The sequence below is a fragment of the Orbicella faveolata genome, unplaced genomic scaffold, assembly GCF_042242905.1.
Source record: "Orbicella faveolata isolate gen_17 unplaced genomic scaffold, um_ofav_v1 contig_46, whole genome shotgun sequence".
NCBI classification, from domain to species: Eukaryota; Metazoa; Cnidaria; class Anthozoa; order Scleractinia; family Merulinidae; genus Orbicella; species Orbicella faveolata.
In genome coordinates this window covers 20,863,027-20,886,500 of record NW_028301576.1, presented here as the reverse complement: position 1 = coordinate 20,886,500, position 23,474 = coordinate 20,863,027, and the positions used below count along the sequence as shown (strand labels likewise).

The 23,474-nt window shown below is 39.8% G+C and overlaps 1 protein-coding gene across 2 annotated transcripts in view; it reads right to left on the bottom strand.

Annotated features, from left to right (window-relative positions):
- LOC149098823 (kinesin-II 95 kDa subunit-like) overlaps positions 1-2,289 on the bottom strand; it is a 28,040-nt gene extending 25,751 nt beyond the window's left edge. Inside the window, exon 1 of one of the 2 annotated variants that reach the window (XM_089277322.1) lies at positions 2,167-2,289. In XM_089277322.1, the coding sequence (XP_089133448.1) occupies positions 2,167-2,169 (3 nt within the window). In that variant the 5' untranslated portion in view covers positions 2,170-2,289. Of the gene's footprint in view, positions 1-1,242; positions 1,483-2,166 lie in introns of those variants that run through there. The other variant, XM_089277323.1, reaches the window with a different exon arrangement.
- Positions 2,290-23,474: the final 21,185 nt, after the last annotated feature.

Here is a 23,474-nt window from a genome sequence, read left to right as displayed (position 1 = left end):
TGGAGCGAATCCTTTTAGCAGCTTCAACAGCACAGGTTTTTTTTTTTAAATACAATGTTTTGATTTTTGAAAGAAGTAGAGAAATAGACCGGGAAAAACCTGCCTAAAGTATAACAAAGTTAAAATATCGAACTAACCGATATTCTCTCGCTATTTTCTTGTAACAGAGTTATGTGTCTTTACAAGAATGAAACCTATGCAGCAAATTATTGTACATTAAAGCTGAAAGAAACTAATGTATGTTGAGCCCAGCAAAACAATTCTTGACTTGCACTGTCACGCAATCCTGATGCAATAAAAAAGTTATTCAGAAGCCATTTAGTGGATAAAGTCAAGAAATTGTGTATACATGTAGGAGATTAATAAAGATGACACTTCTCTAATTTTTAAGTCTGTGTATTTTCCCAAACCTCAGATATTCTTCGAAATATTTTGCACAATTTACAGAGTGCAGTATGGAGCCGCCATGTTGGTGTACCTCCACGGTACACCAACATTGCAGTCGGAAAATAGTGTAAACATCTGGAACTTACTTTGGCTATCTAGGCGACTGATTATCTGTATTGAGCAAACAAGCATTTAAATAAGCACCTTTCCTAATACTTTAACTTCTGAATGGGCTAAAAATCACGAGATAAGTATATGTTTTTCGACAAATGCGTTCGTAGCTCAATGTCATGCACCAACATAACTCTGAAATTCAAAATGTCTCGCTTGCTTGGGCAACGCAAAAAAACAACAACAACAACAACAACAAAAAAAAAACACAAAGGCTAAGGAAAATAGACTGAAACGTTCATAGGCTGATATAAAGACCTTGACTCATTTCACGCCCTAAAGACCTGCAAATGAGTAATAAGCTATTAATTGTTCCAAGAAATGCAATCAAAAGCAGAATAGCTTAAGCACATCGATTCGATTGGATTTCGTATGACTTCAAATGCAAAACATTTAGCTCAACTGCAATATAGCTTGTGCTTCTCAGTGTAACGACTACCTGGGTACACGCAGCAAGCGTCCAGTTGAATTCCAACTGTCACTGACACAAAACAAAGGGTCATCTTTGAAAGGTCTCACTCCATTTCGGCAAAAAAAAAACAAACAAACAAACAAACAAACAAACAAATACAAAGCAGAAAAACAAATCAAGAAAATGATAAAATGCCAATCAGCTCAATTTAAATTTTATAGACATATACATATATGTCCTCCATTATCAACAGTTTACGTTTCGTAACTCACCATGACGACTAAACTCAAGCCCTCAGCACCGCCTTGTTCTCAAAACGTAGAGTCTAAACGTCAAGTTTACCGTCAAGGAGATGAATGTTTTTGCTTTGAACATATCAATGTCAACACTGAGGTAGGAAGACACGTCTTTTCTATTCCGTTTTGGCATCCATTTGTCGAACCAAGCTGGCCGCCATTTTTCCCTTATTTAGTTTCTAGTCCTTCTCGTCCCAAGCCATAACTATACCCAGTCTTCCACGGATAATAGCGCGCAAACGGAGTACCATGGCAGTTATGTCCTCTATCAGGAGCCCATCGGTGATGGGCTCCTGATCTTGTAAGTTTCTGTTTCGTTCTGCGCGATGAACTAAAGTTTTGACAGTTAATTCTCGTTTTCAGTGCTTTTTACAGGTTTCCTCTGGAAATAAACTTATTTTGCAACAAACCCAGAACAAAATAAACAAATGGGCGCTGAATTCCAGGAGTACCCAACGACACTTTAACTGGAAATTTAATATGTGACTTCCCAAGCACTGATTCTGTGCTCCCACGTCAATTACCATTAATAATTAACTTTCCTGGGAAAAAAATATCCGCTCTTCACTGCTAGCAAGATCGACTTTATTTCATAAAACTCCCAGCCAGACATGATGAAAATTTTGAATACCGAGCTAGAAAAATGGCAATTAGCCAAGTAGCCAGCCAGCAGTAAAGGGTAACATTGTAAATGCCAGCAAGGCAATTATTGGCGAAAAAATGTTCTGGCCAGCGTTTTGACCTAGATTAAAAACAAACGCATTGTTTAGGACCTTTATTCAACAGCCTACTGTCTGTTGACTATTATTAGAGATAAATTAGCAATATGTGGTTATTTTTGCCGCTATGAGCAAAATCTACACTATGATTATGTTATCACTTAAAAACAATACAACTTACCATTTATGTTTTAAGCGGATCGGACAAGGTGTCTCCCAGCACGTTGTTTTCCGATACTTCAGATGCCTTCCAGGTTCAGCATACGTGTGACAGTTTGGCACTTTACGTTCTGACATCTAAAACGGTTCACACTTATGTTTAAAATAAGATCCCTCTAATCCTTCTAGACATCCAGATCAAACTTGCTTTCACCAAAGAAATGCCTGTTGCAAAATTACTTTTATATAACGCTGTAAGGGAAATGAACAAAAAATAATATTGAAGTCCTTTACTACTACATATCAGCATTACTTCTACATTGCTAGCCCAATAATGATTGTAATTTCAACATCAGCAACACACTTTATATGTTTACCCCGATTTAGTAGTTTAAAATTATTTCTAATGATTTTTTTGAAAAATAAAGGGTTATGCCAGCTCCTTAAAACAACCAAAGGGAGCTGGTTTAGTGCTGATTAGTAACGCCATGTTTACCTCAAAAGTATTGAAGAACGTGTTTTTCTTTTTCTTTGGACAACTGTCTTCTATGAGCTTCCCACTCTGGAATTGCGAGATAAAAGTGTATAAACCACATTAGAATCTTTATCATAAAACGAGTAAAAAAAATCTTGATAATACATACCTTGAATGTTGGTGATCCATCTCAGTCCATGTCACTGATCCATGCCTTACCCAAGACTGCAAAGCACTGTCAACACAACTTTCACAAATTAATTTAACTCGAAAGCTAAACAACCAAAGACACTCACATTCCTAGAGGTAGTTTACCGTAAAAATTTCATAAATACCCATTGAAGGGATGTTCCAAGCCGTTCACCGTAAAAGTTTCACACAGTTAAGTGCAAAGTTTCGCAGCAAAGACCCCAGCATTGTTAGGATGTTACAGGCCGTTCACCGTAAAAGTTTCACCCAGTTAAGTGCAAAGTTTCGCAGGAAAGACCCCAGCATTGTTGGAATGTTAAAGGCCGTTCACAGTAAAAGTATTGCTATTAACAGCATCATTACTCGTTAACTCGTTAACAAAATGTATCAATCAGATCACTGTAATGTCATAAATATACACTGGACGATCAGCATAAAAGATTCACAAAGTTAATCTCGTGATTTCATCAACAGATTTGCTCATCTTTTCTCGGGTACCAGTCCATGACATCGGGTAACGTTTGCAGCATCTTCAGCTGTGCTTCTTATAGTTCACGCAGTTAATTTTACACCTGAAAAATGATATGTTTTAGAAAATGTAACATAATGCACAATCCCTCTTATATCGGCGTCCTCCCCCCGTCCACACACACACACATGCATCCAAATACGCATACAGCCACGGACACATAATAATATACAAAACTGGTGGTACTATCGGGCCCCTCAATGTAAGATCTAGATCAAGAACTATGTTCACAAAAATAGCTCATTCATGAGAGAATTAAATGAAATGTCTTAGATTTTAACTGATGTTACATTGCTGAAAATTACATTCCCTGGGGCAAGTCAAAGAAGCAAGGATTTAACTGTTTAAGAAAAATAATTGTGGAATAACTTTTTACCGCTCATTTCGTCATCAAACTATAACCCAGAAGCGTGAATTCAGTGAATGGTGTGAACTGGTGCCACGCCCCTCCCCTATTTTTTCGTGTACCATGTTTCGCGCTTTGCCTAAGCTACATGAACTGAGCCGCGCGATGATTGTTCCACCACAAAATCACTGTCTGTGCCATCATAAAAAGAAGGACAATAAGGCGAAATGTCTCCATTTCCGGTAACAACGCAGGCATGCAAAATAACTTGTTCTCTAACAGAAACTGAATGTGCGAAAAACACGCGCGTTAACAAATGGGAACGCATAAGAAATTAAATTACACATTATTCTCCTGGCGCTATCGACACCGAAAGAACGAAATCTGGAATGACATGATTGCCTTCTGGTCTTTTCTCACCTTTGACATGGCAAGCCTTTGTATTCCCTTTTAAATCCCAAAGTACAGTACAATTAGCATTGAACTAGATCAATCAGGTGTGTTGGTCAACAGCTCTTTCAGGGCAAATTTTCGGCGATACCAAAAGGCAGCAATAGGTAATCAGCCTTCAGTTATATAAAGAACACGATCGGACTTCAGTAAAGAAACCGATGGAAACAATACTTTCTTACACCGGAAAAAAATAATCATTTCAATATCTCGTCAGTTGTCCAAGACGCGGCAAATGTGTTTCAATAGCTCGTGTTTTAACGTTCGACGCGTTAAAAAGCGGTCATCATCGACTGCAGCACCGGGATCGGATTTTACTGGTCGTTAAAATTACAGAATTGAAATTGCACTTGGAAGTAGGATCACTGTGGATGAATGCACTGACAATTTCGAAAACCCTTCCAAGTTCTGAGACATATCAGGCCTTTTCTTGCTTTCACTGTCTTCACTGAAGCTGCACTTTCCGTTGGGTTTGAAATACAATACAGTGACGAATACAGTTTGAAAACCCGCGCCGGCTTTTCCCGCACACATTGCTTAAACATTATCACTGAATATTAAATATATAGGCTGATTCAGCTAGTTCAGCTCCAAAGTAGGTCTTACCTGAACCTTTGAATTTATCAGTGGAGTCCTCAGAGTTCTCTGGCTGCCAAACCCTCAAACAACTGGTCGGCAAAATCTGATCACGCTTGAAACCGACCGTTGGACACAAAATTATACGGGAACAATGTTTTAGTTACAAAATATTACGAGGTTACCCGAGTCTCACCGGGCCTCAGACAAAAATGTGAAAAGACTGCACGAACCAACAAACGTCATCACCAGATAACCAGTTGTCTCAAGGTAGAATATGAAAGCAGAACAGACGATGATTTTCCGCGACCGGATCAACGGTGGTGAAACATGCAACTGAACGTGGGAAAAAGGAGCGTCAAGGGAAAAGAAACCGATCTAATTTCACACTATAAATGACAGCAGAACAGACTTCTATTGTTTGCTGGTAAATAAAACTTTAATAAACAACTAACATTATATTGTAAGCATGTTTTCAAACAAAAGGTCAAGCAGTCACAGAGTGTCAAGTGACACACTTCAGTCAGTGATCGCATCCGGAATGTAATTTCCAGCCAGAACTGATTAGTAAAACCACAATGTAAGCTATTTGAACACCAAAAAAAATTTTCCAGCTAGCTAGCTCTCGATAAGCTAAATTCTCAGCAAGATTCTGTTTAATGCTAAAATTCCCAGCCAGCTCAACTTTAGTCTGCAGAGCGGATATTTTGCGGAACGGATCCGACGGGTACTCCTGGAATTCGCCTCAGTCAAGGAGCTACAAAATCATTCACTATTTATATACAGTGAGTCCTATTTAAAATAGCAGTATATTGTAACGGAAGATTTTTCTTTTGTAAACGAGCTAGAACTAGTGAACTCTGACTCTCAACGAGATAATTCCCGGGGGAAGGGACCCCATGTAAAGAACACAGGGGTGCTCGTCGTACCTTTAAGGGGTTAAAAAACAGTTTTGGTACCCCTTAGTGTTCAGCCTCAAGAGGTCCTCAGCAGGAGCTTTCGCAGCACCTTAACGGTTTTGCGCCGAAAACAAGTCAGTGTCAGTTAAATTGTTGTTTTAGTTTTGGTACCTTTTAGGGGCAGAAAATATTTTAGCCAAGCCCACAAAACAGGATCTTGGAACCTCTTAGGGGTTCCTTTCAAACTTTCCGACGAGCATCCCGGTCCTTTTTATATAGGAATCTGTCCTTTTCCTGGGAAATAGAGAGTTTTAGCAATGACGACGGCGATGGGGACGACGCATTGTAAAAAATGAATTTCTATTTTACCTTCGAATGTCACAACTCCGTAAATCAGTTCAGTACGCCTATCGGTCTAAAAACTTGCTCAGGCTAAACATGCATCGACAGTGTTCAGTTCAAAAGAAGATACCAAAAATTAGCCATTGCGGTTCGCGTTCTCCAAAATACATAGAACTTAGTCATTTCATGTTGTTGTTTTGCAGAAGACGGCAAAGAAATGTACCAAGATTCAAAACACACGTGCACAGCAATTGTTCTGCTCATTAGGGAGTTTTAGCAAACCACGAAGGCGACGGCGACGAGAGCGACACCAAACAAAAGGTTTAATGAGCAGAACAATGGCCGTGCACGTGCGTTTTGAATCTTAGCTTGGTACATTTCTTTCATACCGGGTGGGAATTTGATCCCTAGCCTCGATTTCATGTCACGTGTTCCGCTGATTCCAAGTGGGTTGATAAATCATCACGGAGACAAACTTTGATGAATTCAACGGAAAAGATTGCAGATTCGTGGCGGTTGAAAACCAAAGGCCTACACAAGCTTTGTTCCGTATTATAATTATTGAAGAGGCCTTCAAGACGGGGATTGAAGCGGAAGACGGCCTTATCACATTGGCTAAAAAGTGTTGCCTTTCCTTAAATGAAGTGAAGATTTGGGTTAGCCATCTTCAGAAAAAGAAGGAAAACCGTGCAAAGCCAGTGCAGAAGACAAAAGAAACAAGAGCAAGGAAGAAACAAAAATGATTTCAACAGAAACAAACATATTTTACACTCATATATTCTTTAAATAGTTTAAGTTCATTTAAGAAACTACGCAAATTTGAAATTTCGCATTGACTGGCACTGACATTGCAGTAGTAGCATATAAATTAATAGTTATGTTCTACATCGACGGAGTGCTAATATGATTATTTCAATTAGGGAAGTGGTCAAAACTATGTTACATGCTAGGGACCCACTTTTTGGAGGGAGGGCTATACAAGAGACCATGGGTCTCCTGAGGGAGGTGGGGGGCTACTTAAGAGGCCATGGGTCTCCTGAGGGAGGTGGGGGGCTACTTAAGAGGCCATGGGTCTCCTGAAGGAGGTGGGGGGTTACTTAAGAGGCCATGTGTCTCCTGACAGAGGTGGGGGCTACTTAAGAGGCCTTGTGTCTCCCGATGGAGGTGGGGGCTACTTAAGGTGGTATGGTACCCTAAAATGGACCAAAAAGTTTGTTTAAATATGGTGAAGAAAGATCAATTGTGTGCTATTGCTCTCAAGAAGAGAAATTAAATTTTGCGAGTTTTACTCAAAATGGTTGCTATGGAAACCAGCCACAGCCTTTTGAGGTAGTGTTTTACAATATTGATGCCAACACTTCCTGGTCTTTTACAAAACAAGATTTGACTGTCAAATAAGCATATTGTGTAAGTTTCTGTTTTGTTCTGTGCATTGAACCGAAGTTTAGACAGTTAACTCTTATTTTCAGTGCTTTTGACAGGCTTTGTTTGGAAATAACCTTATTTTATACCACACCCAGTGGGCAATCATGTCATGTCACGTGACAGATGTTAAAATGCAACGATTTTTTTGGTTTATATCATCAAGACACTATTGGTCTTTGATTAGCCCAAGTTTCAGGAATTCTACTTAAAAACATTGCAAAATAGAAATGTTGGCGCGAAGTCAGTCGATACAAAATTAAACAATTGAGAAAAATGCACTTTAATTTTCTTACATGAAGTATTAAGCATTTAACAAGCCACAAATAGCGGGGCGGGGCAGACTGGATCTCGGGAGAGGGGGTGCAATGGTTGTTCTATTTTGTAAAAATGTTACCGCAGTTGTGGGAAATAACCCTTTTCATAAGGGAATGAATGGGCCTGTGATTAAAATTCGAGGCAAAGCTTTTCACAACTAATTATGCCAATCGAGTTGTGCATGTCTTTTAGTTTTTTTGAAATAGTTTCGTTCATATATGTTAAACCTAAACTATATTTTTGGTCACGTTCTTATAGTAAACAGTAGTTGCTATGGCTGTTGGTACGTGAAAAAAACTTATACCACTGTGTACAAATTTGTAAATTTCACACTCATCTCGGAGAAAATTTGGCAAGATTGTTTCAGAATGTTTTTGACAAGTCCTCAAGAGTCTTAAGTCTGGTATTTCCAAGAAATTGAATTTTTCACGAATATCCTCTTAAGAGACCATGGGTCTCCTGAATGAGGTGGGGTAGAGGGAGTCTGATTTACATTGATATTCATTCGATTCAGTCAAACTAAAAGCTTATGGGTAGGGTTAGGGTTACCCTAGCTAACCCCAGAATTGTTCCTTCTCTCCTATGAGCATTTAGAAGGGTTCATTGCAACAGATGGTTATTCATGTTGGCCATGTTATCCTGACCTGAGTGAATAATACTTTTATTATTAATTACAGAGAGTAGAAGAAATGATGCATAATTAACTAGTTTGAAATTCCAAAGTTGTCAATAAAGTGCTTTTTGACATAAAATAATTTTTTGATTAATTCTAAACAGTCTTAGTTAACCTTAAAATTGTCTTTCAAGGTGAAAATACAATGCTTGAAAGCGAAAAACTTCTACTCAAGACACACACAAAAAATACAAACCAGTAGACGTAAAATCAATTTTCGATTTAAAATGATAAACCAAACTTAATGATTATACCTAGCCTACCATTAATAGTCTTATCATGTAGGATTGTACTTCACACACAAAAATACAAACTAGTAGATGTAAAATCGTTTTTTTTTTTTGACGTGATAAGCCAAATTTAATGAATGAACAACCTATCATTAGTGGTCTTATTATCGCATAGGTTATTTTTTTAACTGACAATTTCATCTGGCAACCTTTACTGAAATATTAAAGGAACTAGGTCAAGCAATGTTAGGCAATTTCAGCACTGATCAAATGGTCATAGAATTAACTAAAATATCACAAAAACGGCTCAAAACTATAAAAGATCTCAAAGTACAAAACACAGGAAAGCCAAGAAGGGACATGGATGGACAAAACTGGAGAAGATTAAAATGGATTGCATTTGGGTAAATTTGAAAAACGTCAGCCCACCTTTTTTCAAATTTAAATCAAAATGTCATTTACACAGCTGGAAAATCATTCTCACTTGTTATGTGGCCGTGATTTTGCAAATGAAAGACTTATGCTCTGCCAATTTGATGCTTAGAGCTCATAATTAACAAAATTAAACAACATTACCTAAAATAACGTGACCTAGCCGCTTTAAGCTCTATACATGTCAAATGTATAATTTGCATTGTTACAGTCTGACACCAATTTGTTCTCTGAATGAACATAACTGTAAAGAAGACCTTCAAATACAAGAAACACTTATAAATCAGTGCATATTTAAAGTAGACTGTGAAGGTAAACCCAGGAATTTTCTTTACAAGTCTAGCATATATATCTTCCTTCATCTACATTTTCTAGCCTAAGTGTCACTTAAATAATTTCACCCCATGGCTCTTCATTCTCTTCCTGGAACTCAGCAACAACATCTCCTTCACAATCAACAGACTCCTCTTTTGCACTGCCACCAACACCCTCATCCACCACACTACTATGACTGGCTTCATCAAAACTGTCAACGCTTTCATCCTCATCAGCTCCTACACTGACACCAACAACATCTTCTTCAAAATCATCAGACCCCTCTCTAGCACTGCCACCATCATCCTCATCCACCACACTGCTATGATTGGCTTCATTAACACTGCAACTGCTGTCCATTACTCCAGCTTCCGTATGATCCTTTGGAAACAAAACATTTAATAAACATATTTTATGAACATCAACATAAAATCGCAATAATTAATATTTCAACTGTTTTGTGAAAAATTAAGAATCAAACTCATTGTGAAGAATGATTTTCCATCCAACTCCTTTTTAAACAGTTTTGGAACAATTTCAACGTGTTTGCAACGGACGGAATATATTACGAAAGTGCCGAGTTTAGTGGCCATTTGGCGACCAACTATGCAGGTTGCTTCGACAGGAAAAATTGGTTGTTGAAATAGGTTAATCATTAATAATTGCAAAATTACTTGTTGACGACTATCAGTTTTGTGTTATTTTTTTACTATAATAAATCACTTGAAGTCCCATTCCTTTACACTGTTGACGTACGTTAGCAACAGTTCAGCTACATGGGATGAAATTGTTTGTGTTTTTCTTTAGTTAATAATCTCTTGTATCGTGAAAACTGATAATCATGACAATCATGTTTCAAACAAAAAATAAAAATCGGCATGACGGCAGAACTATTTCTTTAAAAAATTACACTAAAAGCAACACTGTACAAACGCAAACGAAATTTGTACTTTGAGAAAGATGACATGATAATTTGTTTTTAAGATTCAACAGGTCCTCTTGAATACAGCTAGAAAAGTCAAACAAAAAACCTCACAGCAGACAACTCGCTGTTAACAAAATAGCCTACAGTGTATAACCAGGGAAAGTTCAGAGCGTAGCCAATAACATCGGTTGCGAAACCACGGCCCAGAGTGACGCGAAATGTCAATGCTCACCTGCGGAAACCCTTCCGATACCACTGCAAATCTTCCAAACAGAATCTTGAATTTTAACAAGTGGCCAGGCTTATGCTAATTAGCCCTCACTTTTTCCGCCAATACTGGTGTTTGTATTTCCGAAAGGTTCCAAGTCGTTATTAGCTATTTGCAAGCACTATTTGCTTTGCAACTTCGGTGTGTTATTTAATCACCCGATTTAATAAAACGGAAACATCGAACAATGAGCGTGAAAAAAAAAACCATTGTTGCTTTTAAATATCCTTAACGTCTTTTTCTTATTAAGTTCACTTTTATCTACATTTGTGCCTTTCGTTTTCAAAGCGAAGCTCTTTTGCGTGAAAAAATGCAGTTATTCACAATACCAGAATACACCCCACGAGGAACTTCTCATGTTATACACTCGGTATTTTTTTCTCGCACCTTTTAAACCCGAAAAGAAAAAGACTGAAATAATCCAGGCCAATATTAAAATGGCGGCTTGACACTTATCTTACGATGTTGTCACTATTCGAAAATCTTGCTTTGGGCCTATCCTGCGAGAAAAGAAAGACAACCCTCCTTGAAAATATGAAAAATAGATTGCACGCTTTGTAAGGCGCCAACATCACGTATTAGACATGGCGCCTCCGGAGTTTCCCCACAGCAGTTTTAATTCGTTCGTTAACTTCCCCGTGCCCCTTATCTGGCTTGCGCTTTAGAAGATCTTTACGGTAAATATAAGTTCTGTGAAAATAGTTTCAACACTGCGCAAAACGCTCCTCAAGAGATGGCGAATTGTCAATAGAGTTGGTTTTTCTTACCTTTTTGATATCTCCCTGTAGGTCCAGAAATTTCCTCGCCACTGGAACAAAATTGGTCTTTCCTTTTCCTAGCTCCACCATTCTTTCGTCCCTTTTTCTTTTTGCAGTTACTCTGGTGGCTTTCCCAGCGACTCCTTTTGCCTGTAAGTCCAAGTTGTAATCTCTTTGGATGGTCGCCTTCTTTGTTAAATACTCTTTGATTTCTGGCAGTTGGCTGGCAAGGAAGCATTTTAGATCGTTCACGTCGTTGAAATATCCAAGAAGCTCCTCATATAGGGTTACATCTCGCACTCTGTTGGCCTTATTTTTCCATTCCAAAAGACCAGTTGTGGTGCATTTGGTTGAACGGGATCGGAGGTGAATTTCCCCTCCAAAGAGAAATTTGTCAGCGAGCTTTCTCAAGCTCTCTGCTTTGTGCTCGATGGAGCTGTTGAAATTGTTTTGCGCGGACAGTGGAAATGAAGTTGATCTACTGAGGTTGTCTGCGCGTTTTTGAATGTCGATCACAAGATTGCTGGCTTTGTCTTCGATCATCTTCCAGGTAGAACGCAAGATCTCTCTTCCACTAATTTCTTGCTCCATTTCTTTGTACGAAAAGTGCATGTAATTGTTGTTAGACTTCACGAGTGTAGCAATTGTTTCTTCCCATTGTGGACATTTTCTGACCAGGTTTTCAAGATGTCTTGGCACGTTGAATTTGGTGACTTTGCGTGCTGAGGGCCATCTGAGTACATCTTGTACCAGTTGGACCTCTTTCCTTTTCCTGCATTCGTTTCCGCACGATGGACAGGTCGTTCCGTCGGTTGTTCGATGGCAGTGAACGCATTTCCAAAATTCTTGCCGAGATTCAGCCATATTTGTTGCAAGATTGTGAACAAACAATAAAGGAATATGTCATTTAAACTGTTTATGACGTAATAACTTCAGGTATAAATGGCACCACGCGGTATTTCGGGCATACACAGTTATCAATTGGTTAAATTGTCAGTTACTTACCCCATTTTGCAAATGCTACTCAAGTGTATAAACAATCAAAGCTTTCCAGGTCGTGAATGACATAGGTAAAATATCGTGGTCAGGAGCATGGGTTTCCAGACATGGTAAAAACACTACATGGTAATATTGTAACAGACATCTTTGTTCAAGAATCGAAGCTACGTTGCAGCCTTCCATCAACGCTTCATTCTTGTGCCAGGCAAAGTCGTTGCGGTAAAAACAAACGGAAAATGATAATTTAATCAATAGTGATCGCTTCGGCCGATTCTACTCTTAAACTGAGATCTAAAATATGCAGAACTTGATAAAAGTTACCTTGTTGATTTGTGGTTTACTCGCGAAACGAAAAATTCCACAACTATTCTGTCGCGTTATTTCACCATATTTTCTAAAACCATAAAAAATTGATTTCCCAGTTTTTCTGATTTTTAGGCTTTCACTCGGGTATATACTTCAGTCAATTTTCCCAAGTCTCCTCTTATTGCACTTATCGCGAAAAAATCTATAAAACGAGAAATTTCTCGACTTTTTTCAGCTTTACTCTGTTTTCGTCGAATTTTCGGCTTCTTCCTTTAAAACAAATTACGGCCTCCTTGATTGACAGCTGTCAGAGGATAATGCGAAATCCATTCATCGTCCGATGGTTCTTGTTGCTGTGAAGATGGTATAAACCTGTGAACGCAGAAGTATTTCCGGTCGTCGCTGAACTGCGCTTAATTATTAAATATGTATGGGATTTACTTTATTAAAGTTCTCCAACTTTAACGGTTTGAAACCAAGGTTCGATTACTAGCCTATGTTCGCCAAAGGACCCCGCGCTCCTCCCATGTAGACCAGACACGGGATAGCCTGCGAACAGGCCGGAAAAAAAAAAACTTGGGCGAACGCACAACAGGAGAATGAGCGAAGCGATCAGATCGGGGCGGGACAGGGGAGCCTGTAGAGTTTGTTTTTGATGTGCCTATCCACCCTTGGTAATTAGCCTGTAACAAATCAGTCAATGAGGTAATTAAACCTGTCAAGAAGCTACATTTTCTGTACTTGTAAACAGTTCTAATCGACCTAATAAACAGTCGGGCTCGGCGTCTTAATATAGTGTGCACGTAACATGTTCACGGAATATTTCAAACTTTGTCTCTCCACAGTCGACACTTTAACATATTTTGTAATACTGACATGAGCGTAAAGAAACTATAAGCACGTGATAGAGGTGTCTAACACTACGGAGCGACATACAATGAACAGAGGAAAGTCCGGAAGCCATGCCTTTGACCTCTAAAAAGAGAGCGGCAGAAATCGAGCCTATTTGAAACCGAGTTTATATTAAAAACTCAAGACTTCCGTCGTAGACAACGTGTCAACTGCGCGGTCCACGCCACAAGTCATATATGACTGACAATTTGACAGCAAAACTCGTGGTAGATAGATTTTGCGTACGTATACGTGCTATCACTACTGATTTTAGCTAGGGCTAACTTCGAGTGTTTTTTCTTGCTTGTTCTGATCGACCATGTTTTCTTATAAATCTGTTATGCAAGATTTGTTGCTCTTGCAGCAAGCAATGGTCAACAACCAGAGGCTTCAATGCAAAAATTTATTCGACAAATATGAAAGAATTCTTCAATCTTCTTTATCTGACGGTGCGCCTCCTTATCAAGTGGCCGCGAAGATCCCTGATGACGAGATTTCTTGGTGTTTGATGCCCACGGACATTCCAGGGAACCTTTCGCCTAAGAGGGCAACGGCGGATGGAAACTGTCTATATTTTTCTACATGAATTGCTCTGACGGGCACTGAAAAGTTGGCACACGTTCTGAGACTACTTGTGGCAGCTGAATTGTACTTAGAGGCCGATTTCTACGCTCGGCATCCGTATTTCGAAAACAACTTTAAGAAGTGCAATTACAGTGAAAGTACCCGGTTTGCCATCGCCTTGTCTTCAGATTATGAGGATGTAAGAAACAGGCGAGATGTGGTAGTGCAGGAAGCAACAATCACTTGCCGCAATGGGAAATGGGGGGCCATGCTGCAAATAATGGCGTTAGCTTCAGTCATCAGTCGACCAATTTTTGCAGTATACCCAGACACTGTGAACCACGCGGTGAGGTCGTTTTGCCATGGAGTAGTGAAGCCAAAAATGCAACTGTCTAATCAGGTGTCAAAAGAAGATATGGTCTTCATTATGTGGGCAAGGACATCCTTGGTACCTCAAAATGCCACTCTAGAGCCGAACCACTTTGTACCACTTATGCCATCTGTTGGTTGTAACAGGCCACCATTTTCGTTCGACGAAAACGAATTTCCTCCTCTTCAGAAGATTAGTGAACCTTCTAAAAGGTAAGAAAATTACTTGGAATACAAGATTATTGCTTTTAATACAGTGTAAACATTGCCCTATGGTGCAAGTTTGCGGAAAACAGTCTGGGAAACATTTTTACTGATGAGTCATAAAGTACCCAAGTTCAGTATGTGACGGTTCTTTGACTTTACGCAACGGACGATTTGTAGACTTTGTATGGGAAATTCATTTCAGTCTTGAATACGCTAAAATAAAGCTATTAGTGTAGAAATAAACATCACTTACCTCAATACTGGGTTTTCGTTGTATCTTTTTTGCAATTCGGGTGCAAATTGTGTTCATTTTAGACAACTTTAATTTGTAGCTTTATACGAATGTTTGCGAGGCCATTTGTGAAGGTTTCCCCTCAATTTAAAACCTAGCGGCAGCTAATTCGATCAATTCTCCTTTGCCTAGCAAAATTGGAAACGCTTTTCAACCATTTTCACGAGCTATCAATTCGAATTCAGGGTTTTTTTGCACCCATATCACGTGTTTACCACCCTGGACCTCACGTCACGTTATTGGTACTTAATTTCGCGAATTTGGCGAGACAGTATTTCGCGGGGTATTATTTTAGCGATTTCAAGACTGAGGCAAATATGAAAAAAGGGCATTAAATTTCGAGATCGAAGTGTTCTCGACTTCAGTTTATTTTTCAAAAGTTTGAACTTTTTCAAATTTCTGGATAAACTGGAACAAGCAAAACGCGTTCCTAAAAATTACAACGTTACTTCACAAGAGAAGATACAAAATGGAACTTACCAGTAAAACCAATTAGTAGTTGGTGTCTTTGTCGATACATATCCTGTATATGTTGTTGTTATTACCTGCCAATCATTTTTTTTCCTCTTTGAATTTTATATATGGGTGTTAAATTTCCCGTTTTTAAATTTCGCGAGGATTTTTAATCGCCGACCTTTAACATTGCGCTTTATTTCCAATCGCGAAAATCGCGAACTTAACTACCAATGAGGTAGTTCAATATCGTAACTGATCAACCGTGACATAAATTTCAGCCATTTGAGGAGCTTAACACGTACACAGCGCCGGAAGCACAGGAAATTATTTGCCGGAACGGTCGGTAGCAAAGGTATGTTCACATTTTTCGCTATCACGACACATCTAACGACTCCCTGTGGAATTTCCGTCGCCGTATACAACTGTTTGGAGAAAGGTTGCCCTGGTAGTGGTTTTCACCAAGACGTTTGAATGTATAACCTTTATTTACGGTGGCCGAAAACAGTTTGTACACGCGTGGCTTTCCCGCTGATTGCTTATTGTTTCACGATCATGAGAACCATTTTTTAGCACAGAATCACTACAAAAAACACTGCATGCTTTAGTTAGGGTTGCCAGTTGTAAAACATTGTGAGGTCTTTTGACAGACAGAGACTTCATACGGCATTTGCCAAACCATCGGAAACACGACGACAAGACTTTTGTCGCAATTGCCGCCATGTTTGTTTTGTTTCCTTTTTAAAAGCCGCGCCGGTGTCAGAGTGATATGTGTATCCCCGCACAAATATCACTAGTGATATTTAAACAATACCGCTGACCGCGCGGAAACTGTGTTCGGCCACCTTAAAGAGGGTGACACCTATTACTATGATTACTATGAAAGTATCCTCCGTAGGTCGCAGCTTTGTCTTGACAGATGGCCTCTCATTTCATTTAAAACTAACCCTGGTATTTTGCAATTCTGAGTTTTTTATTGCTTTACAGAGGACAGATATGGTAGGTGTGAGCATCTTTACGCAATGTTTTTAGCAGATTTTGAGATATTTCTTTTTAATAAAACAGTCAGACTCTGTTCGCGCTTATTGGTTATGAGATAGTTATATACTCAGCGCTACACATCTTGTTAGTTATCTACCATCTCATATCCAACTCGCACGCGTAGAAAATATTACTTGTTATAAATGCAGGTATTGATGCACAAAACATCAGTCTCTCCCTTTTCATTTACTTTAGCCGGAAGCGAAGAACACAATGTACATCGTCACAATGTACGAAGCCAATACACGATATCTTTGGAGAAATCAATGCCAGTTGAACACGTTGACGGGAACTCGGGAACAGAAGAGAAAGCAGTAAATTCCCATAAAGAGCAGCCACAAAGTGTATGGAACAATGAAAACACATCCGATCCCAACGATGGAACATTTGTGCCCCAAAGTGATAATTCTGCCCAAGCTCCAGAAGCTCGATTTATCAACGAAGAGCAAGCAAGCTCATTCATCCAAATGTTGAATGATCGTTCTCAAAGCCAGTTGTCGTTTGTTATTTCTGCTTCGGAGTACCAGGATCCTCACCGCATCAGGAACTCCGTTAAAGAACGGTACAACAAAAATCACCAAAGATTCCATTTCCTCTTCAGAGTGAAAGATCTAGTTAGTGCGAAAAATGGCGCGACACGTTCCATCGTATCCAGAAGTGGCCAGACCTGGGGATATCTTTCATTTTCAAGTGATATGACCTCCATTCAGTATGGTAGTTTACATGGGGAGCATCTTCCGTCCAACCTTTTGAAGTTTTTCCTACCAGTGTTTCAGGAAGTGGCACAACTAAATGGCATTCAGATGACAAAATATCCCCCAAGACCTTCCCTTGTCAAATTTAAATGCCACATGATTGAGGATGATACAATTCGTAAGTAAAGCATATATTATTAAATAACATTTTAGTATCACTGCCTTTACAGGGCAGCCATCCTATTTCTGTTCTGATACTCAAATGTTCAATGGATGTTAGTGCCCGGTCCTCTCAGTAACTACGCGTTAGTGGTTGCACAAACGTTCGAGGCCACAGATTATTCCGATTTTTCGAGAACTATAAGTTCTCTTTCAGATATACGAAAACGAAATGTCCTGGTTTTTAACGTGTGTCCTATCTGCTAAAATCTTTTTGCAATCACGGGGATAGTATTTAAACATTGGCGTTCTCACCATTCTGCGTGACACAGGCCAGAAAAAAGCAAACTGGACTCCTCTAAAATCTGGGTTATTTATCTTCTTCTCTAGAGTTTCAAACTTGTTGCATCGGTCTACTTCTGTGTGCATTGGCCTCTCTGGACCTCCAACGATGGATTGACGCAACCTCAGACCCTACGCAGCTATTACTTGACAAAGCAACCACTTGGAACACGTTTGCAGAGCGTATTACGAGCTGCGTTTGTAACTCGTACGTCTCTCTGTCTTCATTGTTTGATCCTGTAGACATTAAACCTCAAAAGTGGGAGTTAATCACAGACCAGCAAGCCAAGTGTCTTACTGAAGTTTTAAACTCGCAGTGTCAATACCAGTTCTCGTTTGTTATTTCTGCTTCGGAGTACCAAGATCCTCAGCGTATCAAGGACTCAATTAAAGAGCGGTGCAACAAAACCCACGAAAGATTGCATTTCGTTTTCAGAGTAGAAGAGCGTAGTGAAAACGGGGTGACAAGGTTCGTCGTCTCTGAAGGGGGCCAGAACTGGGGATATCTGTCATTTTCGAGTCACATGACCTCCATTCAGTATGGCAGTTTACATGGGGACCAACTTCCGTCTAACCTTTTGGAGTTTTTCCTACCAGTGTTTCAGGAAGTGGCGCAACTAAATGGCACTCAGATGACAAAATATCCCCCAAGACCATCCCTTGTCCAGCTCCAACGCCACACGAAGCAGAACGATAGAGAAGGTACTTTAGAGTGTTACAAATTATGGCAAATGCCCCTTTTATTTCTCATTTCGTTGTTAGGTAACAGCTCCTTGAACTTAGGCAACAATTATATTCTTCTTGGCTATTAAAAGAGGTTGTTTAGCCTAATATCACGGTGGAGTCAAACGAGAATTTATATCAAAAAGCTATTTACGGTAATGTCATGTCAGAAATATTTATCTGATACATAACTTCTGTCACGTCCTTCTAGGAAATGAAAATTGCTGCACTGGCCTTCTTTTGTGCACGTTAGCCATGCTGAATAAATCACGATGGGAAAAAGTCATCACTGGTGCTTCTGACCTATTTCCGAAGGGACCAATTGATTCGCAAATAATTTCTAAGAGAATTCTCGATTGTTTGGTCAAGAAATCATGTGAACCACTGACTACATTGTTAATAAACAATCCAGATCCAAAGAGTGAATGTGATTCAAAGCATACCATTTTAGGGGATCAAGCAGTGTCATCGGTGGAGACATTCGACCACAGAAAACCTACTGACCAGTTAATCTCAGGCTCTGCAAACAAGGAAAAGAAGCGTCTTGCAGCCGTGTCAAATTGTAAAAGTGCTCACCACGAAGGTTTTTGGATTTCGTCTTGTACTAAAACTGTCAAGGAATTTGAAAAAGATATCGACGATGCTCTTAGAAACGTGCATAGCTCGGAAGACACTCTGCAGCGCCAGAGAATTATCAAGAGCTTACTATTTTCACCATCAAAGATGATGACGATAGAAGAGTTAACAGATGCTGTTGGAATTGATTCTCGCGAGAAGGCTTCGATGTTTCGTAAACATTTTAAACGGTCATTTTTAATTGGAAAAAACGCATTACCTGTTTACATAAAAGACCCACCAAAAGGAACAGTACCATCAATGAAAAGGGAAATAACCCTTGTTTTGTTGAAAGACGATTCAGAGGAGTGTGCATTTGACAGGGCAGTGAAGAGGCAGATGGAGATTTCACAAAAGCATGCTCAACATATAATAGAACCAAACTTCCCTGAGATGAAAGAAACCTACAAATTGTTCGAAGACGAGAAAAGTAAGCTCATCGGAAAATCTCTCTTAAAGAGCGCAGGATTTACGGACTCTCATCTTCGGAAGAACCTGAAATTTAGCAGGCACTCCCTGGAAAGAGCGGAGAGGAAAGTGTCATCTGCAAAAGCTGTACTTCCTGGGATGTGGAAAAAGGCTTTCGATATGGTGCGCTCCCGCTATCCTGGTCGAACGGACAGTTCTTTGCTCCCAAAGGCAAAACTACTAATGAAGAAATTTGGTTCAAGTTGTCTATTGTCGAGGGACAAATCAGAACTAGCCCATAGACCGAGAAAGGACATTGATCCGAGCATTTTAGAAACTATAGTTGAAGTTTCAGCCACAAGTTCAGACTCTGGAAATCTGACACACGCTAAGAGACACTATGACGTAAAGTACCTTGCATCAATCACTGAATCTGTTGAAACGAATACGAAAATTTCAGCAGGAAGATTAGGAGAACAGTACAACATAATTGCTCGTCAGATTGGAATGCCTACAGCTAGCGTTTCTACTCTGAAAAGGAGGTGCCTCGCTCCACATCTGGGACATAGAAATAGCATGCACTATAGCAACGAAGCCAAAATTAAATTTGGTAAAGTTCCTGACACAGGATCTAGCATCCCGCCTATCAACATACAGTATTGTCGAGCGTTTGTCAAGATGGAGCAGAGAAAGCCTTTTCGCTTTGATGAAAGATTTCCACACCTTCGCGGATATTCGACCATTAACAGCACGGATGCAAAAGCGCCCATAATTCTGGGGTCGAAAAACTCTTTTAACACAGGACGGACATGGCTAAGTTACGTTAATGAAGACGATCGATGGAGCCCATTGGAAGAGAAGGAGGGCGACGCTACGATTGAAGGAAAAAGAAAAATAGCAAAGGATGAGAAACTAGTGAAACTACAAGCCCTACCATGCCACGACTACCACTCTCCAAGAGATGTGATAGTGCCAAATACAAATCTTTTCATCGAAAAGGCATTCAAGGTGGACGAGAAGAGTGACCGGGAATCGGTTTGTTGGTCCGGAACAAAACTTGTAGTAATAGTTTCCCCCAAATTTGAGTACTCTAATGGAGCAATCACCCATGTCAACGAGCGCTATCAACTTCGGCGTCTCGGCGACAAGGAGGTGAAAATGAAAATGACTCTTGCCCATACAGATGTCCCTGCCGTTTCACTTCAATATCTTCTTGGCAGGATATATCCTTGGCTGCATTCTATTAAAGAAAGCAAATGTCTGTGCAAATACCTCGCCCAGGTAGATGAATCCGAGGCCTCAAAGCTATCCTCCTTGTTAAGAAAGCTTTCCCAAGACCTCCTCAAAGTTCCAACCCCACCACTCTCTCTCATCCCAATTTATAAACGGGATCCATCGAAAGTGTTGGAAAAGCTTCTTGAAACCCTAGGAGAGGAAAGGCTCAAACAGCACCGAGTCCACATTAGTGCACAATCTACTGGAACCGCACAGGAAACATACTCAACTATGCTGGCCATGAAGGATAGTCTGATTGAGAATGGACTACAAGGGTGCACCTTCGAGGTTGAAAATATTGGTCGCATAAAAATAGTCAGCGCACTTCAAAGGGTAATCGATCATGTCATAATTCAGACAAATGGGTTTCCTCTCGGTGAACTTGGAGCGCAGAGTTCAACCGTCGACGGAATGGCATGGATTGAGAAAACTACCGAATTATTAAGTAAATTGCCAATTGACAAAAACCGCGAGAAACAGGACGACAACGTTTACTTGAGAGAGGTAAATGGTGCATCATTGATGCTGGAGATTGCAGAGAATCTTGAATCCAGCGAAGATGTTTTGCTCAACAAAGCAAACCTCGTAAAGTGTGATAACACTGGTTCTTCATCTTTGGATGCGTTAGAATTATTAAAAAGCTACATATGTCTTGTTGAGGAAAGAGCTATTTCTTTAGAGTGCGAGCCAAGGCCATTCAGCTATCGTCTGGTGGATGGCGGACCAGACCAAAAACAGTCACATCTTCCCACAAAGATCGCAGCGGCCATTGAGTTTCGCATGGAAATGAATGCACATGCTTGCATCCAAAGAAGAGCGGAAAGGGACAGTGTAGCGAATGAAGCAGAAAGGGGTAACTCTATTCTGGGCAGAGCAGCTACAGTGGGATCATCCATCTCAAACAGCACCTTTAAAACATCTGAAGATTGTTTAAAAAAATTTGAAAGAGATCTGGAGGAGCGATCGATTAAACCGGAAGAAGTAACAAACCTGAAGAAGCTAGCCGCTTCACTGGGAGAGGATTTTACGGCAGAAATGAACATGTGGTATGGGGCTAAAGAATTAGCAAACAGATGGAATGGCTTTCCTTGCTTTGGGCAAACTGTTTTTGCCAAAACCCCTTTAGGTTTCTACCAACTCCCATTATCTCATCTCCTAGAGGCTGATATCCAAGGCTACAGCAAGGCAAGCAAAAAGGAGAAAGACAAGGAGGAAAGATTTGACTGGATCCGTTTGAACCTCGAATGGTATGATACCCATGGCTACATATCACCAAGTGGCTATTATGAAGAAAGAAGGGCTTGTAACAATCCAACTTGCTGTGGTAAACGAATGCTTCCCCTTGCTTGCCCACAGACGCCGAAACCGTCTATCTTTAAATTCATGCATTATGAAGAATCAAGACAAGTCCATAAGATATTAGAAGAAGAGGGTTTGAATGAAAAGCTTGCTGGCCTGAACCTTTTCCCAGAGATCTCGGTAGACGAAGACGGGTATCGACGAATGGATTATTTTCTGCCATCAAAAGCCCTGGAGACCGTCTTTAATCAAAGGCATGGATTGAAGGAAAAAGAGATGCAAGATTTTAGAAAGGTATTTCCCTGTCCAAATGAAAGCCTGAAAGATGAAATGAAGAAACTTTTGGAAAAGGAGAAACAAAGAGAAAGGGAGAAACTGCCAATTCCCATGAGTCAGCAGATGTCTCCTGACAACTTGTACTGCGAGAAGACACCAAGACTAACAGAAACCTTACGTGAAATCTGCAATTGTTCCGATCTTGAATGCCCATGGAGAGTGACTGGTGTTAAATACGATTTGGTATCACGAATCATGGAGCATGCACATGACACTCCAATCATCGTTGACAAGGAAATTCAAAAGCTGGACAGAGTTTGTGTGGAAAAGGAGCTGAAGAACATACACTCCTTACCTACAAGTGGAACTTTACAGGACATTAAAGAGCGACTTGCCAGGGCACGGCTAAAGAAGTGGCTTCCACCAAAATCCCCCCAAGCACCCCAAGGCAGCAATTGCAACGACACTGGACTAACTGAAGATTTCATATTAATTTCCTCTGTTATTAACACCATGACAGATTCCTCGTAACTGCCATCCTTGTCAAAAAACCAGGAACACATAAGAGTGTAACAAGCTGGTAATCGGAGCACCTTATTCGTTTAAGGTTCCTGGTTTTAGTACCTACTGTTATCTATAAAGAAAAATTGGTACAGCTCCAGTAAATGTGACAGCTGCGGCGCTTTCTTCGATTGAGTAATACGACTCAACATTAGTTGATATTTATGAAGACCGAGAAGAACGAACGGCAAATTATATATAATTACTGGGGAACAAGTAATGCTAATCTTTTTTAAACAAGATCTTGAAATTATTGTCGTTCTAGAATGTGATTTGTTTTCATTTAAATCGTCCTTTAATTCGCGCTGGGTTTCCGCTACCATTTCTGCGGTATACTTTTCCTGTTATTTTTAGAAAACAAATTAAATATTAAAACAAGAGAATATTAATGCTAATTTCTCTGAACAGGGAAAAAACACCTTCATAAATCTTGCAGCTTCTTTTTCGTCAATACGCGCTATTCCTGTGAGTTGATACTGTTTGAAGTCCGTTTGTTGCGAATAAACAGTAATTAATTGACAGATGTTCAAAGGTGTTTTTAAAAGTCTGTAGGCGAGCGTATTAGCTTTAGAGACACAAATGTTACAGACAGTTTCTAGCTATTCTAGGTTACGCATTTAAGCTCTAAAGTGCCACTCGATTATGTGGTTTGTGCGTCGTTGGTTTTGAGCAATATGATATGACTGCTGGCATGACTATTTTTAGTCC